This window comes from Canis aureus, chromosome 30 (genome assembly GCF_053574225.1).
Source record: "Canis aureus isolate CA01 chromosome 30, VMU_Caureus_v.1.0, whole genome shotgun sequence".
In the NCBI taxonomy this organism is placed as follows: domain Eukaryota; kingdom Metazoa; phylum Chordata; class Mammalia; order Carnivora; family Canidae; genus Canis; species Canis aureus.
In genome coordinates, this window is record NC_135640.1 from 43,953,010 (window position 1) to 43,972,272 (window position 19,263).

Genomic DNA, 19,263 nt, shown 5'->3' on the forward strand with positions numbered 1-19,263 from the left:
TGAAACCAAGACTCAGATGTTCAACTGACTGAGCTACCCAGGCATCCCCTGCCATGGTCCATTTTAATTAGTGTTTTGGTTGGGTTTAAATCTATGATCCTGCACTATTTTCTCTCTTTCACCCATCTGCTAATTTTAGTCCTTTGTCTGCTTCCTTTTGGTTTCTCTTCTATTCTATATATACTTTTTTTTTTTAGTGGTTACTATACAATTTACTATATGCATCTTTACCTCATCACTGTATTCCTTTACATGATACTATATATACTATATGTGGCAAAGATGGTTTTTTAAAAAATGTTATTGGGACCATTGGAAAGTTTGTTGGGAAAAGTTAAACTTAGTTCCTTTTCCCATACCATTGAAAAGGCAAAACTCCAAAAGAAACAGACATCTGAATATAAGAAATGAATTGGTGAATTTTCTTTAACCTAGTTATAAGTAAAGCCTTTCTAAATTTAACTAAAAATCTACGTGCAATAAAAGTAATGTGAATTTAACTACATAAAACTAAAAAAATTCTTTAGATGGCAAAATAAAGAGAGTCACAAGAATTGACAAACTAGGAGAAACTATTCACGGCATTTGTGATAAAACTCTGATACTTCTAAAATGAAAGACTTTTTAAAAGATTTTATTTATTTATTAGAGAGAGAGTGAGAGAGAGAACACGAGCAGGGGCAGAGGGAGAGGGAGAAGCAGACTCCCTGCTGAGCAGGGAGCCTGACATAGGACTTGATCCCAGGACCCTGAGATCATTACCTGAGCTAAAGGCAGACACTTAACTGACTGAGCCACCCAGCCGCCTCTGAGTAGACTTTTAAGAATAGGAAAAGACCCAGAATCATACGGAGTGCCAATCAGCAAATTATGGTGTATGGACTGGCATCTTGCTTTTGTAAATAATGTCTTATTGGGATGAGCCTTGCCCATCCTTCCCATGTCATCTTTGCTGCTTTTGCCCCAGAATCACAGAGCAGAGTAGTTAAAACCGAGACTGTGCTCTCTGCCCAGAGCATTTCCTATCTTGCCCTTTAAGAAAAGTTTGCCAACTCTTAGTGTAGGAAAAGGGGCAAAAAATAGGAACATCTGGTTTATAAGAGTGTATAAAAGTAGCTCTTGAGCATCATGTTCAGCCTTTTTCATAATTAGAGAAATAACACACTGTTGCTGGGAATGCAAAATAGTTAAACCTCTTTGGAAGAGAAATTGGTAAAATATATAGAGGTACTTCTCTTTGGACCCAGCTGTGCCAAGGTAGGAATTTACTCTGAACATACATTTCCAAAACGAAGGAAATCCATTTGCATGAAGTAGTTCTTTGCAGCACTATGTATAATTGCAAAATATTAGAGACTCCCTAGCTCTCTAAACTTCACAAATTGGTTGACTAAACCTAGTATTTTTGCATTATGGAGTATAATGCAGCTGTCAAAAATAATGAGAAAGCTCTTTATGACTTGGAGTAAGGTGTTTTTCCAGGATGTTAAGTGGAAAAACAAAAAGTGAAAGAGCAGTTCTAGAATGCCACCTTTTGTGTGAGAGAAAAGGGGACGTGACGAAGCATTTCTGTGCACAGAAGGACCTGGGAGGGGACCAGAAAGCAGTGAGACCAGAAAGCACCTCTCCAGAGGTGGTGGGAGGAGATGAAGAGGGCGTGCTGTTTCTTTGAGCTTGTCTTTATATAGCTTTGACTTTTAGAAGCTTGTTAACGTAATAACAAAATTCAGAGCATAAACTTGAAGGATGGGAAACTGAAAACAAGTGGAAGTAAGCATGGTTGTTGTGTTCGTGAAGCACTGTAGCCACGTTTAGGGGCGATGGGGAGAAGGGTAGGGTAGGTAGGTGACGAACACAGTCCTGGGCGGGACACCACAGTCTTCAACGAGGTGGAGTGTGAACAGCGAAGAAGCTTGAGCTCAGAAGGGGTAAAGCCACTTGGAAATTCTTTTATATACACGATAGTGCTGAGCAGAGGCGTTGATGTTGTTGGGAGTCAGTGCAAACGTGAGTGGGAAGGGGAGGAGGAAACCTGGGGGAGGACTGGGATGGGAAGCACGGTGTGGACTCCTGGCTCCTAAGATCCTGCTGTGCACTGTGCGCTGGCCTGTAGGTGTGTGTGCCCGCGGCCCCTGCCTGTTACACACCTAGTCTGCGTTTTTAGCTCCGATTCCAACAGTAGCAAAGGCACTGCAGGCTCACTGGGCACACCTGGTGGCCAGAGCTTGGTCTCCGACATCCCCCCCGCCCCCCCAGGAGGCCCCGGGCTCCTTAGAGAAAGAGTTCATGCCGGGCTGGGGCGGGACAGCCTGAACGGCTCCAAAACGTCCTAGGACAGAGTGGACGGCAGTGTAGGCAAATGATGGGGGCGTGTCACAGATCAGCTTGCATGGGATCCCACCGGCTAAATATGGGACAATTTGTCAAAATAGTTAAGACCCCAGAGGCACGGGGGCTCTGTGGGTGAGGCATCTGCCTTCGGCTCGGGCCGCGCTCTCGGGGTCCTGGGAGCGAGCCTGTGTGCGCCGTCGGCCTCTCCCTGTGCCTCTGCCCCGCCCCCTGCTCCTGCTCTGTCTCAAATAGAAATAAATAAAATCTTTAAAAAATAGTTAAGAACCATAAGAAAAGAAAAAAATCTTTTCTAAAAAGATTTATTTATTTATTTGAGACAGAGACCGAGAGTAGGGGAGGGGCCGAGGGAGAGAAAGTCTAAAGCCGGGTCCCCACTGAGAGCGGGGCGCGACCCGGGCTCAGTCCCACCCCGGATCCCGACCTGGCCCCAGTGCTCTGCAGGACTGAGCAGCCCTGAGCATCGGTAGACGGACAGACGGACGGACAACAGAATGCTGAGGGTCGACGACCGCACGGCTTCTGACACGAATGACCCCGTGGTGCTAAAAGCAGGGCAAGGCTTCTGTGAGGATCAGGGTGCTTGGGCGGCCCGAGGTGCCTCCTCGCTCCCGCGTTAGTTCGGGGGGCGCGGGGCACCGTGCGGTGCGGAACCGGGCGGCGCTGTGGGTGAGGAACGGCCCGGAGCGCGGCCCGAGTGGAGTCCTGGGAAAACCTCAGGCAAACGAAGAGGAGGAGTATTCTGCTTCATTAGACAAAAAAAAAGAACTATTCTTTCAGAATGTCGGCGTCATAAAGGACGAAGAAGTGTGTCAGGCCCCGGAGGCTGGACAGTGCTTGCCTGGGGGCGGGTGCCACAGGCCGTGGGCGCCCCCTGCACAGCGGCCCTGCTCCCGGCCCCGCTCCCTCCCACCCGGCCGAGCCGCGCTGTGGGCCCGCCGGCTGCTCTGGGCCCAGGCCTCTGACCTCTTCCTGCTGCTTCCCCCGGGGACGGCGAGCTGAGGGCGGACGCCGTCTGTCCGTCTGTCTGCTGCATGACGTCTCCCACAGCATTGCGTCTTCATCGTTAGGACGCCAAAGAGCATTTAGTTTATGTGGCTTGAATGTCTGAGTATTTACTATGTTAGAAGGTAAAACTAAAGATTTAAAAAATATTTATTAATCCATTTAAAAATAGCAACAAGAAATGCATCACATCTTCACCTAAATAGCACATATTTAGGAAAGAATTGCTAAAACAAAGATTTGTCTTGTTTTCCACTGTTGCCCTTCTGCGGCGGGGCTGGCGTCATGGAAGCCCTGTGCCTCGTCCCTGCCCCTCCTGTTGTGGCTCACGTTGTGGGGGAGGCTCACGTGCCCTGGGAGGAGGGCGGGAAGGCCAGTGATGCCGCCAGGTGGCCATGATCACCCGGAAGGGGCTCTGGACCACCCTGAAAATCACTAGTTTAAAAAAAACAAAATTCAAACAAAAAACAAAAAACAACAACATTCTAGTTCCCAGAAGGCCTTCGGTGAATATTTGTTGAATGAATTAGTGATTCCAAAACGGCTGCCTGACAGGGCGAGTGCTGGCTTGGGTGTAGGAGTTCCGGCACGTTCGTGCGGCTGGTCCAGGACCCCGTCTGCGTCCTGTCTCCGGAGGGTCAGTGGGCTCTGGCCTCAGCGCTCCTCTTCCCGTGGCAGGTGTCCCTGTGAGCAGCAGAGTGTCCTCCAAAATCCAGCAGCTTCTCAACACCCTGAAGAGGCCCAAGCGCCCTCCGCTGAAGGAGTTCTTTGTGGATGATTTTGAGGAGCTGTTGGAAGGTGAGAGATCTCGGGCGGGCTCTCGGGTCTGTGTAGACGAGGCGGCTGTCGCGTCCAGGGTTGGGGGCAAATGTGTGTCGTGTGTGGTCACCTCGGGACATTACAGCACAATGAAGTGATCCCCAGTCTGTTTCCCGCCCCCGGGGTCGCGGCGTGTCCCGCGTGACTGCTGGCCTCACTGTGAACGGGGCGGAAGCACGATGCTCGATGCCGTAGTTCAGGGACTTCACACTCCCTGTGCCTCTGGTCCAGGCCTTAGTGCTTTACAAGAATACTCCTAAGGTTTCGTTTTACATACATTATTTCAGCTTTTTTTTTTTTAAAGTCCCAATGTGGAGCTTGAACTCACGACCCTGAGATTGAGAGTCAAATGCTCCACCAACTGAGCCAGCCAGGCACCCCCATTATTTCAATTTTTATTTAAGCTTTAAATCTGAAATACAGTCTTACATGGTGTTAAGGTATATTTTTAGCATAGTTTTGGCCCTGGTTCATAAACTCAGTCTCTCACTTATGAATGAGATATACACTTTTAGGGAAAAAGAATGTAGGTTTATTTTTAAAAGAAAATTACCAGGAGGTAGAAGGAAGCATGAACCTGTGGAAGAGGCACAGAAATAGAGCCCAGTGCAAGGTTGGAGCGCGCCGTGTCCGCCCACCGCCCCTGCGTCTCTGGGGCAGTCTTGCTGCCCCCCCCCCCCACCTCGCTGGTGGTTAGCTGCAACCTGGAGGGCGTTGTCATCCCCTTGATCATCGGGTAATGCCCTTCACATTCAGGGCTCAGCGGTGTGAATGCTCCCTGGGGAGGCTTTCTTACACTCGGGCGGATGCTGTTACACAGCCATTGGAAATATAATGGATTTTACTTTATTTTCTTCTTTCACCGCGGTGAGAGTTGTTTTGTGTGCCCAACCAGAAATGATGCTCCTCCTCACTTCCATCTTTCATCAGCGGGACTCATCCACTCCTTAGCTGTCAGCACTGGCCGTAACCCCAGAACGCTCCAGAATGCTGGAGCAGCACTGCTGCCCTTCTGGGGACTGTCCCGTGTGGGTACGGTCACCGTATCTGTTACCATCCGTGATGGATCTCCACCTGTCCTTTGGTCAGTTGGTCCGTGACTGTGACATTGATAAGGGAATCTAGACAAGTTATTGTGACCTTTTTATAGTTGGCAATTTTTAAGAGAACACTTAAAAACAGAATGTATGCATGGTACTATGAAATGCTGATTTTTAAATTTCAATTTTGCTTGTAGTGCAGCAGCCAGATCCAAATCAGCCAAAGCCGGAGGGAAGCCAGATGGTGGTGCTGAAAGGGGAGCCTCTGGCCGTGGGGATTCCCTGGCCACCGTCCCTGCTGGCCGCCTTGCAGCGGTGGGGTACGACGCAGCCCAAAGCCCCCTGTCTGACCGCCTTAGACACAGCTGGGAAGGCCGTCTACACCCTCACCTATGGCAAGTGTCACCAGAAGGCATTTGGGCTCTGGTTTAGCTGTAACATGTTACCTGTCATGTCATACAACACGGCCGTACAGCTTCATGAGCATGATGGAGCGGATCCTGAGAAGCCAACACAACTGCCCACAAACCAGAACATTGCCTCAGTCCAGGTGCCCCCCCGCCCCCACCCACTGCCCCTTCCTCCAGCAGAGGGGACTACTCACCCACTGCTGGTGACCAGCCCCTGCCCTGAGGTCAAGGGTCACAGCTACATAAGCATCTCTGAGCACGGGAGTTTAGTTTTGTCTAATTTTGAACTTTGTATAGATGGAATCCTACAGTATGTGTTTTTGTATTTAGCATCTTTGGTTCCACATTATATTTTTATGTAACACGAGTCATAAGCATCTGGCTTGATGCATTTTCATGGAGTGTGACTATACTCCTGTTGCTGGCACTCAGCTCCCAAGTGTTCCCCAGGCTCTTGGTCCCTACCACCACGCACATCCTCGCTGACGGTCGAACTGTCCTGATGCCTGTGAACACCTCTGGGTTTCACTGTCGCTAAGTTTTATGTGAGTGGGATCATGTGAAAGCCGTTCTGTGTCTGCATGCTTGTGCACCATTGTTTCTGAGGCTCAGACATGATGCCGTGTGAAGCTCATTGATGGAGGTGACTTTATTGTACGAATATGCTGAAAATTATTTGTGTCCTTGACCGTGAGTGTAATTTCCACTGAGGCTATTGTGTATAGTGCTGTTATGAACATTTGTAGGTGAGTCTGCTGCTGAGCGTACACTGTAGGCATTGGTGCTGGGCGCACGTGGATGTGCACAGGTCGCCGTGCTCGGCTGTAGGACATCTCAACACGGTGTTCACAGAGGCTGCCGCCACCTCCACGCCTGCCGGCAGCGTGCGCAGACTTCCAGCTGTGCCACACCCATGCCAACACTTGATATTGCCTGTTTACTTCCTTTAGCCTTTCCTATAGGCGTGTTGTGGTGTCGAGTTATGGTGCTAATTTACTTGCATGTCTCTCATAGCTAATGATGCTTTTTTGTGTGTTTATTGGCTATTTGAATATCCTCTTTTATGCACTATACAGATTTTTAGCTCATTTTTCTATTTGGTTGCTAATGCTTTCTGACTTCTTTCCATGTTCCAGGAACACATCCTTTGTCAGATATATTTCGCAGGTATCTTCTTCCACCCTGTGCCCTGTCTTTTAACACTTTTATCTGTGGCTTTAGATAAATGAGAAGTCTTCATCTAAGTAGTCTAATTTATCTACTTTTTCCCTTTATTTTAGCACTTCTTTGTTCTGTTTGCCAAACCCAAGGTCACAAAAGATATTCTCCTACTTTTTCATCTAACTTGTTTTACATAAAAAAAAAACTTGTTTTACTTTTCATATTTAGGTGTCATAATTCATCTTTAGTTTGTGTGGTGTGACATTGGAATCCTTTTCTTTCCTTACGAATGTCTAACTGGCCTGGTGCCATTGGCTGAACAGTCAGAGCTTGCCCCTAGGTCCTGCCAAGCTGCTTTGTCACAGATCAGGTGACAGTACGTGCTGTGCCCTCTGTGCCCCCTGAACTGCCGCAGCTTTAGGGGTCCTGTTGTCTGGCATAGACGCCCTTCAGCTGTGTGAATGTGCCTCACTCCTCTGGACTATTCTTGACTCTGCATTTCCGAGCCATTTTTAGAATCCGTTTGTCAATTTCCAGAAAGCTTCCTGCTGGGGCACTGCCTGACACTGCATTGATTCTGTAGTTCAATTTGAAGAGAATTGATACCATTACAATTACGGAATCTTCCAGTTCGTGACTGTGGAACAGTCAGGACTGTGGAAATTTAATGTATTTCCCCTTATTTTAAGGACTCCTTTAATTTCTCTCATTAACATTTTATACTTCTGAGTACAGAACTCTAGAGCATCTTTTGTTAGATTCATTCCTATTGTAGTGGAATGGTTAAAAACATTTTTCTGCTCATTTATTGCTTGTATATAGAAGTGCAATTGATTTTTTTAAATGGTGATTTTAAAAAATATTTATTTATTTGAGAGAGAAAGAATGAGAGCACGAGCAGGGGGAGCGGGAGAGGGGGAAGCAGACTCCCCACTGAGCAGGTAGCCCGACGTGGGACTCAATCTCAGGACCCTGAGTTTGTGACCTGAGCCAAAGGCAGACACTTAACCAACTGAACCACCCAGGTGTCCCCAGATGGTGATTTTGTATCTAATAGTCTCATTAAATTAACTTACTGATTCTTTTTCTATTTATTAATGAGTAGTTTGTCCACATATCTTTTGGATATCCTGTGTTCAAAATCATGTCATCTATGAACAAAGATGGTTATCTTGGCCTTTCCAGTACTCACCCCTTTTATCTTCTCCTTGCCTCACTGCAAGAGCTAGAACCGTCAGTACAGTGTTGGGTAGCGAGCATTCTTGCCTCCTCCTCTGTCTTTGGTGGAAAGCTTTGGGTCATGAAGTACGATGTTTGGTGTAGTTTTGTGGTAGAAAAATTCCTTGTCAGATTAATGAAGCTCCCTTCTATTCCTAGTTTACTAGAAGTTTTTTTTTTTTTTAATCATGAATGGTTGGGCAGCCCGGGTGGCTCAACGGTTTAGCACCGCCTTCAGTCCAGGGCCGGATCCTGGAGACCCGGGATCGAGTCCCGCGTCGGGCTCCCTGCATGGAGCCTGCTTCTCCCTCTGCCTGTGTCTCTGCCTCTCTCTCTCTGTCTCTGTCTCTCATGAATAAATAAATAAAATCTTTAAAAAAAATAAATCACGAATGGCATTGAATTTTATCAAACCCTTTTTTTTGCTCTGTCAAGATGATCATGTTTCTCTCTCCTCCCCACTTAATTTGATGAATTAAATTGATTAATTCTCAGGTGTTAAAGCAGCCCTTGCATTCCTAGAATAAAGCCCAGTTAGCCATGATATCTCTTCAACAGATGTCTGAATTTGATTTAGCCAATATGTTGTTTAGGATCTTTGCATCTGTATTCATTAGAGACGGGTCTGTAATTCTTTACAAAAGGAGCTCCCTACCCACTGTGAGGAGTGTGGTTTGCTCACTGCCTCCACCGGTTGATTTCAGCTGTCTTATGTACCCTTAATGTTCTTTTTTATATTTTGTATTCTTTTCTGTATATTTGGTTGACCCTTGAACAATGCAGGGGGTTAGGAGTACTGACCCCTGCACACTTGAAAACCCAAGTGTAAGTTTTAACTCCCCAAAACCTTAACTGTTACTGGTCTGCTGTCAACCAGAAGGCGAACTGAGAACAGTTGGTTGACATTTATATGTTTTTATTATGTGCTGTATTCATACAGTAAAGTAAGGTAGAGAAAAGAGAATGTTATTGAGAAAATCAGAAGGAAGAAAAAAAATAACACTTATAGTACTGTATTTATAAAAAAAAATCCACAGGTAGGTGGCCCTGTGTTGTTCAAGACTCATCTGTACTTTAGTATGGAGACATTTAAATTTTCCCTTTTTTTTTTTAAGATTTTATTTACTCATGAGAGACACAGAGAGAGGCAGAGACACAGGCAGAGGGAGAAGCAGGATCATGGCCTGAGCCAAAGGCAGATGCTTAACCACTGGGCCACCCAAGTGTCCCTAAATTTTCCTTTATTCAAATTCTCTAATCCCGTCTTCTGAAATTTTTATTTTATTATGAAATTCCTGATGAGTTCTTAATTTTGATATTGTCCTTTTAGTTTAAAATTTTCACTTCTGTATTCTAAATTCTTTATCATTCCATGCATTGTCTTCGTCTTTTCCTTTATTTCCTAGCATCCATGTATTCCTTACCACAACTGGAAGTTTCTCTCCACCTGCTCCAGGGTCAGGTCACCTCTCGGCCTGTTGATCTCATCTGTACTTTCTCTTGGTTTTAGTTTGTATAATTTATCTTTGGGGTGCCTAGGACCTTTCTGATTGAGTGTTGGACATTGTGTATAAAAAATTATGGAGGCTCCAGAGATGTCCCCTTCTATGAGAGAACATCCTCCTTCCCTCCATTTGGCAGGTAGCATGGTGGCTGGTCACTACAGTCCCGTCACGGCTGGCGCAGCCCTCTCTGAGCACCTGTCTGTCCTCCTCTGGGGTTCCCCAGCCGTGGCTTCTGTCTTGTGCGCTATGTTAAGGACTCCACTTTGCTTCTCAGAGATTTTCCTCGTGGGCGTTCGGCACCCAGTTGCTCATGGTCCCAGGACTCCGTAGACTTCCTAGAGGGAGGCTGGCTGTGCAATCATGGCTCCCAGCCTCTGCCAGAAGTTCTGCTTTTTCTTTGTGCCTCGGTGCCAGTGTTCCATGAAATACTCTGTCTCTCGTGGGTGCCAGGGCCCTCCCTAATAACCGCCGGCTGTGCACGATCAGCTCACCTCCCCAAGGGTTTTCCCTCTGCAGCCTTAACTCCCCTGGTTGTCTTTGTAGATGATTTCTGTATTTTATCCAGTTTTTAAGTTGTTTTGGGTGGGAGCCTGGTCTGCCACCAGTACTCTGTCGCATTAGGAAGCAGAGTCTTTTACCATTACGCTTTTATGATTCATGTTACTGTGTATAGTTGTAGCTCATTTATATCTAAGAATGTACATGTTGGAATTGACATATTGGTTATAATGTTGGTATCCACTTTTGGCTATTACAGACAGTGCTGCTAAGAACATTCTGGGGTACGTGTTTTTGTGGGGTATGTACTTTGAAGTGGAAGTGTTGGGTCTGGGATTATGCACATCTTCGCATTTAGGCCCACCTGTTCCCCATCATTGTCAGGCTTATTGTAGCTACTCTGGTGAGATTATGGCAATGGTACTTCATTTTGGTGTTAATTTGCATTTTCTTGATGACAAAGTAGATTGAGAGCTTTTCCTGTTTTGTTTTTTTTAAAATAATTTGTGTTGATTGAGAGGTTTTCCTGTTTTGTTTTTTTTTAAATCATTTGGATTTTCTCTTTTGTTAAGTGCTATTGAATCTTCTGCACATTTTTTTAATATAAGGTTATTTGGGAATTTTTAGTGTGTTCTGGATGCCAGTCCTTGTCAGTGACATGTGCTACGAGTGTCTGCCACCGTGTCCCTTCACCTTTTACTCCTGACTGGTACCTTAGTGAGCAGAAGCTCTGCCCAACCTCACCTTTTCTTTTTTTAAGATTTTATTTATTTATTCATGAGAGACACAGAGAGAGAGAGAAAGAGAGAGGCAGAGACACAGGCAGAGGGAGAAGCATGGAGGCTCCATGCAGGGAGCCCGATGCGGGACTCGATCCTGGGACCCCAGGATCACACCCTGGGCCAAAGGCAGGCGCTGAACCGCTGAGCCCCCCAGGCATCCTTCAACCTCACCTTTTTGCTCATGGTGAGCTCTTTGGTGGCGGTGCTCCTCCGCCAAGATCATAAAGCCGTCTGTTATCTTGTAACAGCTTTGCTGTTTGCCGAGCACATCTAGATCCACCCAGTCTGCTGGGAATGAGTTTTGTGTACAGGGTAGAGGATGGGTCCCAGGGTCCGTTTATCAGGCTGGGTAACCATCTTCCCCATTCTCGTTCCCACCGGGCTGCCCCTCCTCTCCAGGGCGCCTGGTCAGAGATGGAATTGTCTGCATGTGGAGGGTCTCTTGGGGTCTTTATTTTATCCACTGTGTTATATACTATCCTTATGCCAGCACCGACTTCCTAAATTACTGTGGCTTTCTGAGAAGTCTTGACATCCACGGAGAAGTCTCCCATCTCGCTTCCTTCTGCAAGAGTGTCTCGGCTCTTCTTGTATCTCATGTTTCCGTGTCTGTTTTAGGGTCGGCTTGTCCAGTGCACGGACATTCCTGCTGAGATTCCTGTTATCACTGCTCTCAGCAGTTTGTAAATGAGCACTCCTGCATTGCATGGACCTAATATGTCCCCCTGTCATTCAGATCTTCTGTACTTCAGCTCGATGCTGTTTTATACTTTCTTGTTGTGAGACTGCATATCTTCCATAACACTCACTGTTAGGTATTTGGCATGTTTGTTTTAATCTTAATGTGAGTATTGTCATTAAAATTTTTTTCTTAATGTTTATTGCTGGTATACAGAAGTCAGATAGTCTTTGTATACTGTTGTTACGTCTGGCAGCCTTGCTGGTTTCAGTTATGAGAACCATGATGTACGTAGTCCCGTCATCTGCAAGTCATGACAGTTTAGTTTCCAGCTGTGTGCCTCCTCTCTCCACCCCTCCCCTTCCTGCATTGGCTAAGACTTTCCATAAAAAAAGGCAGATGTTCTTGGCTTTCAATATGTGACCTCGGGGAAAGCTTTCAATATGTGACCATTAATTATGATATTTTCTATAGGACTTTTAAAGATGGGCTTTATCGCTTGAAAGAAATTTCCTTTCATTCTGAATCTAAGAAGGATTTTTAAAAAATCATTTAAAATCCTGATTGATTGTAAATTGTTTTTACCTTTTTTCATCTTTGTTAGTGTGACAAATTATGTTGATTTTTGTTAAAACTTTTCGCATTCTTCTTTTTTAAAGATTTATTTATTCATTTTAGAGACAGAGAGTATGTGAGAGTGGGGCAAGGGGCAGAGGAAGCGAGGGAGAGAGTCTCCAGGAGATTCCTCCCTGAGCACAGAGCCAGATGCAGGGCTCTGTTTTATGACCCCTGGATCATGACCTGAGCCAAAACCAAGAGTCGGACACTCAACCAACTGAGCCACGCGGATGCCCCAAAGCTTTTTGCTTTCTTGAGAGAACCTGTTTTGATCATGATGCATTATTCTCCTTATATACCGCTGGATTCAGTTTGAAAAACTGGGTGTATTACAGTTATCAACATCTTGAATTGACCTTTGAATATAGGCAGAGGCAACGGTGTTTTGAGTACTTTTTTTTTTCTCACCTATTTCTCTGGTCCTGCAGTTCACATATTTCATAATGTTGCACCCAAGTTTAGTTTTATTTATGATGAAGTCTGAGCACTTATTCAGAGGGTGCGGCTGCTCAAACTGCATGTGGTTATTCCCCGGGAATTTGGAAGGGGCTAAGTCATGACTCTCGGGTCACTTGTCTGGTACTGCAAAGGGTGAGTGTTGAGGCTGCTTTGGGTGTTGAGCATGGCCTCAGGTTTCTCTGTCGTCCATCTTCCTTACCTTCCGTTGTTTCATCTTCCATCTTCCTCAGTGGAGCTCTGCTTTGTTGAGCATTCACTGCTGGGCTCTCCTCCGTGAGGCTGTGTGCCGGGGGGAAGTGTGCCCAGTGGAACCTGCTGGGGCTCGTGGCTGGGTCCTGGAGGGCCAGATGCACCACGCCAGCAGCCAGCGGCTCTGGGCAGCCTACTGGCCCCTCCTGGATAGTCTTCCCTTGAGTCAAGACTGGAGATGGGGATACGACCCACCCTGTGAATTATAAAGGTTAAATGAAGCCACTCCTATAAGGGATGTAGTTGAGAGATATTGAATGACATGAAAATACATTCAAAATGCAATGTTGGCTGAAAAAGGCAGAGTGAAGTATGGTCCCATTTCTTGAAAATTGCACATATGTGTATATATGCTTGTGTGTGTGTGTGTGTACATACATAACCGAGAGAATGCTGACTTTTCTGTTAGCTTTTCTATGTTCTAAATTTTCTATAATAAATTCCTATTCTATATTTGTATTAAGGAAAATATATTTGTAAGTTATTTTTAAGAGAAAACTATGATGTTCATTACAGCATTGTGCAAAATAGTTATCAGTTGGAAATTACCTGAATTTCCAGTAATAGAGTGTTGGTACATTATGGGGTATTATGATTGCTACATTAAAATGTTAATTATTAGTTTCTTAAATTTTACATTGCTTAGTATTTTTATTTTATTTTAGGCAAACTATGGAGTCGGAGTTTAAAACTAGCTTATACTCTACTTAATAAACTGACTAGTAAGAATGAACCACTACTTAACCCTGGAGACAGAGTAAGTAACTAGAATATAACTTCCTGGAGTGAGCAAAAACAGACTCTAAAAATATGTCTCATTGGAATCAGTATTCCATCCGTCGGTTAGACTTGCAGCATTAATACAAGGGATTTAAAGTCAGCAAAGAAGAAATATTAAATATGGAAAAGGTTGACTATGATGTACGTAAGATAATGGTTCTTTTCATGCTTCTTCGTTGCCCATCCAGTGGCTCTGCAACATGTTTCCTCTTGGACTTCATATCTACTGCTTTTAATAAAAATATTGAAGTTAATAAATCTTAGGTCCCCAAAGCTGACGTTTGATGAGAAAATGTTGCCCTTACTAGAAAATTCATGTCTTCCTCTCGTCCATGTGGCCAGGCAGCCTTCCTTCCTCGCGGTGGGGGTAGAGCATGGAGGAGGCTCGAGGCTTCTTTGTTCCTTGTATTGACCACGCTGCCCAGCGTTGTTGGCAGTCGCCACACAGGGCTACAGAAATTAACCAAAATTAAGTAAAATGAAGAGTGTAGCTCCTCAGTCACCCCAGCCCCACAGGAAGTTCCGCTGGTGAGCATGGCCGTGGGCGGACTGAAGGCAGGTGTTCCTGAACGTCCAGGATGGAGCGAGCACAGGACCGTCGCAGTGAAACCCCTAGTGAGAGAGGCTGCCTGTGGTCAGATGGCCTCACAGGGACTCTCTTCAGATAGAGCCAGTCACCAAGGACATTTGAAGAATGCGAAGGAAAACAACCAACGGGGAAAGGAAAGGAAAAGAAGAAAGGGGGAACATAGGGGGAAGGAGGGAGGAGGAGGAAACAAATGTGAGAGAAAGTCATATACAGAAAATAAAGTTTTAAAAACTTAGTCTTAATATCCCTGGAGAACTAAGGGAAGACATTGCTCCATAAATCAAGAAAAAGATGCCTGTGGGGAAGACCAAGAGCTAGAAAGTGGGGAGGATAGTGCAAAGCCGAGCCCTTGTCCAGGAGGTCCAGCACCAGCTGGTAGGAGTTCCGGACGGGAGGGGTGCAGAGCAGAGGATTCTGAGTGGTGGCCACTGCCCCTCAGCATCCTGGAGCTGGAGAGAGTCTGCCTCAAAGGGACGGGGCCCGCAGGGGACGCAGTGGGCCCACAGCGACGTCCTTGGCACTAACCGAGCAGGACCGGAGGGCGAAAGGGAGCCTGGGAGCCTCCGGGGTGGGGGCAGGAGCGAGCTGCAGTGCAGGGCAGCCGAGGGTCGGAGGGCTGTGCGCTGGGCAGCCGGGAGACTGGTTGGTCACTTAGAACACACTTCCCAAAGGTACCGGGCACATCAGGCGGAGCGTGTTAGGACAGCTTGGCCAGCGGCTACGCAGGAGGCAAAGCATGTCAGGGTGGTGGTACCATTACCGGCGGCAGATGGGTACTTGGCTGTAAGAACATGCACAGTCCGAGAACGGTCCTTGATACGTTGTGCTTTAGAGCGAACCTGTGAGAATTCCTGATTCATGTTGTGCTTTAAAATGACTCACAGAATCACTCGTTTATTTTTCTTGGCAAAGATTCCTGCAAGGACAGAGACTTCCAGATACCGTTCTTGTCGCATGAGGGAATCCACATCTTAGGTTAATATGAAAGATCAGCAGGATCCCAGTGAATGAGCTGATTATCAGGTGTGCTGGAGAGTTCATCGTCCTGTGATGAACAGTCTATAAATGTGAACACACACAGCTCTTTGTAACAAAATCTCTAAGAGTGTTCTTATACCAAACATCTAGTCTCGAAGTCGTGGGTCACAGTTCTCGTACAACCACTGTTAACATCAGCTGTTAAAAGAGAGCTTTGCCCTTTCCAACACAGCAGCTTGTTAGAAACTGGATTTCCAGGCCTCCGGGAGGGAGTTTAGGTGTAGCTTAAATTTTGTCTTATCAAGTAGTTGTTAGTAGCCGTTGTTTGGGCTTCTCCAGGGCCCAGTGTTAACCATCCTGACTTAGCATTCATGCTTTCAATTACACTGATTACAATATTTGGGGCTTATAAAACGTTGTTCTGTAAATAGCTTTTAATTTTACCCAATGTAAGAAATGACACCTGGGAGGATGGGGGAAGAGAAAGAGACGGACTGGAGGGGGCTGGGTGTTCATCTACAATCACAGGAAATAAAATTGACACTGCGACATTTTCAAAAAATGAAAATATAGCAGTGTAAGTATAGTATTTAAAAATAAGAGAGTAAATAGCAAAAGGAAGATGTGAGATACTTTTAGAGGGGTCCCTCGGGCAGTGGGGAAGGGTGGAACAGGGGTTTTGTATGGGGTACTTTTTTCATCTTAAATTCTGTGTTTTTAAAATGTCTTTGATAAAAGCGAAAGTGTGAGATGAATAAAATAGAGTGCATAACTTAAATGGTGGCAGCCTGGGGACCAGCCTGGGGGCCACCGAGGGGCTCCCCGGGAGGAGCGGTTGTGGGGGTCTCAGCGGAGGTGTCCGGTGCCCGCCCCCCACTTCCCTGTCGTGAGTGAGGATCTGTTGGATTAAAACTTTGGTCTCAGGATCGTATCTTCTGGAAGATATTTTGGGTATAATTTGATTCCGTGCCCACGCTTGTTGGTGCACGTTTCTCTCCTGGCCTGACAGATGGGGGAGCTGTGCGCCGCTGGGGAGCCTCAGCTGCAGCTGCCAGACGGGGAGCACCCGGAGCCAGTTCTCCATCCCGCCAGCCGTGCTGGACTGCCTTCAGGCACAGACACTTGAAATTATTGGGTCGCTTGTAGAATAAAGACCGCAGCCTTAAAAAAAACTATTTAAGACGAGGAAATTTAAGGACCAAGAATTAACCTCCAAATGACATTTTCTGAACTCAATTTGAAAAGCTGTTAGATCGTCTAAAATGTCCAAATCCCTCTACTCAGTAAAGATTGTGAACGTTGCGATGACTGCATCATCCGCGAGGGGTTTCATGGTTTTCCTTTGTACTGTTGCAGGTGGCCCTGGTGTTTCCAAACAGTGACCCCGTGATGTTCATGGTGGCATTTTATGGGTGTCTGCTGGCAGAGCTGGTTCCTGTCCCCATAGAGGTGCCGTTAACGAGAAAGGTAGCTCGCTCGCTTGCTCGGGGCCGCGGGATTCCCTTCCAAAGCCGACACACAGACTCGTCGTCGGGTCTCATTTTGCCTTCCTGGCGGACAGGAGCGGCCCTGAGAGAGGAGGGGCTGCCGGCAGGCCAGGGCGTCGGGGGCGTGCCGTGCTGTGCCGTGGCCGGCAGCTCCTCTGCCTCGCGTGTCTCGTTGGCGTGGGTCTCCCGCAGCTCTACAGAGAGCTGTTCCGTCACCTCTGAGAACGTCTCAGCGCACGTGGTGGCCCTTTGTCCTTGAGTAATAGAATTTATCATTTGAAAAGATTTTGTTAAACTGTCTCTCAAAACCACAGCTTATCAATAATGATTTTTGTTTCTTGGGGATGAATAAATGGCACCGGGATGGACTGTAGCTCACTTCTCGGTGACAGTTCTGAACGTGCAGTTCTGAACGTTGCCTTTCTATCCACCTGCTGTTCTTATTACTGACAAAGGACGAGTGCAGGTGTTTCAGGTATAAATGTCAGTAATCTGATGATTGAAAAAAATTATTATTTTAGGAGTAGACAAGGCATGTACTTTAGAGGATTAGAGTTTGTACCCTATCAGGTGGTTAAAGTGAGCGTTATCAGCAACAAATACTCAAGAATCCCCAAAGTGAAGTTGGAAATAAACCAGTAAATCTGAAAGGATAATACACGATGAGCAAATATTTGACTATAGAGATTCTCAAAAAAAAAGCAAGAGATTTGTCAAACTTGCAAGAAGAAAGTGACAAACGTTACTGGGGAGCACGTATGAAAGAGGCATTGACTGAAAGGAAATGTGCGTTCCGTGGGAAATAAGTAATCGTGTCAAAGGTCGGGCCCCTCCACGTTAATCTGTAAATTCTAAACATGATTTAAGTGGAAATTTCCATGCCATTACTTTTGGAGTTTCTTAAAATGCTGCTAAATGTCATTTGCAAGAAAACACTGAGAAATTGGCCCATCATCCAGAACTTTATATCTCATTACAAAAATATACCATTTCAATTTAAAAATGATTATATTTTATTTTCATGAAAATGCAGTCTATCCGCATGTGGGATTCAGTCGTAGAAGCTTAGGAGGGCGAATGATGACGAGGCTCGCCCTCCTGGGTGTGCGGGGGGCCGGAAGGGGGGGTGCCTGACGGCCCCATGAGCGCCTCCCTGTGTTTTCTGTAGGACGCTGGCAGCCAGCAGGTTGGCTTTCTGCTGGGCAGCTGCGGCGTCACTCTGGCCCTGACCACGGACGCTTGTCAGAAGGGCCTGCCCAAGGCACAGACCGGAGAGGTGGCGACTTTCAAAGGTAGGCCCCCGAGCGCAGGGGAGTCGGCCCGTGATGCCCAGGCACCCGCTCAGGGCAGGTGGACCTTGCAGGGGTGAGGGGTCTCCAGCAGGAGTGAGGTCCTCCTCCAGGGGCTGCCCATCTGGCTGCCCTGCACGTCCCCGGGTTCAGAGTGTAGACCCGTGCCGTGCAGTTTGGTCGTCATTGTCAGAGGCACCGACTGAATTAATAGAAGCTGATACAGAGTGAGCGGCACAGAGACGTTCGCCCCCCGGGTGTGCAGGAGCCAGTGACCCTGTGGTGGGTGGCTCAGCTCGGAGGCCGCTGACCAGTCTCCTGGGCCGGGTGCCCTGTCTGCGCCCTCCCAGGATGGCCCCCGCTCGCCTGGCTAGTGATCGACGGGAAGCATCTGACCAAGCCCCCCAAAGATTGGCACCCGCAGGCACAGGACGCAGGGGCCGGGACGGCCTACATCGAGGTAATGACTTCCTCTCGCTGGGGCGCAGCCCTTGTTTCTCTGAAGGCTTCAAACTGCCACTTACTTTGATCCCAGGCTTAAACGGACCTTCTGTTGTATCTTCACCCCAGAAACAGAAAGGTCGTGGGGGAGCTCAGTCAGACGTGGTTCACTCCTCTGATGGTGCCCTGCTGGCTGCCAGGGGTGGGTGGCAGCGGTTACGGGGGAGCCTGCACGCACAGCTCGAGCAGACCCGGGGAGCCCCCGACTCCTCTGGGTGTAACGCGTGCTCCGCTCCGCCGGGGCGCTTAGTGAGGGCTGGCGGCTGCCCTCTGTCTTCCGTGACCTCCAGAAATCACATAGTGGATTCTTTCCTTGAAATCTTTTAGTATAAAACCAGCAAAGAAGGCAGCACTGTGGGGGTCACGGTGTCCCATGCATCGCTGCTGGCACAGTGCCGGGCTCTGACGCAGGCTTGCGGCTACTCAGAAGGTAAGGGCGTGGGGCGGCTCCTCCAGCTGCACACAGGCCCCCGGAGACCCCGGGGTGGGGGCGGCGGGGCTCAGGGTGCCCTTTGCTTGTGCTGGATGCGTGGCTTTTAGGTCACGGGAGCCCCACTCAGGGTCATTTCTGGTAAATTCATGTGTGTGTTGATTTTTATGGAGCATGAAATTCATACACTAGCACTTATTTATGCCTGGTGGGTGGTGCAGTCTGTGCCGTAGCTGAGGCACCGTGTATTTTGCATTTAAATAAAAGGAAAACTATCCTAGGGGACCCACTTTCATATCACTGTTGTCTGTGACTGTGGTTTTGACTAAACTGTTGTGCATGCAAGTACACAAACGGAATCTGAAAGGTCATAGATTTTCCGCTGGTAACATGTAGGTGGCTGTCCCCTCTGTACAC

At 47.1% G+C, this 19,263-nt stretch overlaps 1 protein-coding gene across 7 annotated transcripts in view; it reads left to right on the forward strand.

Annotated features, from left to right (window-relative positions):
* The window catches only part of DIP2A (disco interacting protein 2 homolog A), a 92,296-nt gene that overhangs the window by 38,300 nt on the left and 34,733 nt on the right, over positions 1–19,263 (forward strand). For 5 of the 7 annotated variants that reach the window (XM_077879492.1, XM_077879495.1, XM_077879494.1 and 2 more), the window contains 7 exons: positions 4,033–4,152; positions 5,411–5,608; positions 13,458–13,549; positions 16,496–16,606; positions 17,795–17,918; positions 18,266–18,375; positions 18,744–18,846. In XM_077879492.1, coding sequence (XP_077735618.1) covers positions 4,033–4,152; positions 5,411–5,608; positions 13,458–13,549; positions 16,496–16,606; positions 17,795–17,918; positions 18,266–18,375; positions 18,744–18,846 — 858 coding nt within the window. The remainder of the gene's footprint in view (positions 1–4,032; positions 4,153–5,410; positions 5,609–13,457; positions 13,550–16,495; positions 16,607–17,794; positions 17,919–18,265; positions 18,376–18,743; positions 18,847–19,263) is intronic. The other 2 variants (XM_077879498.1, XM_077879499.1) reach the window with 1 other exon arrangement.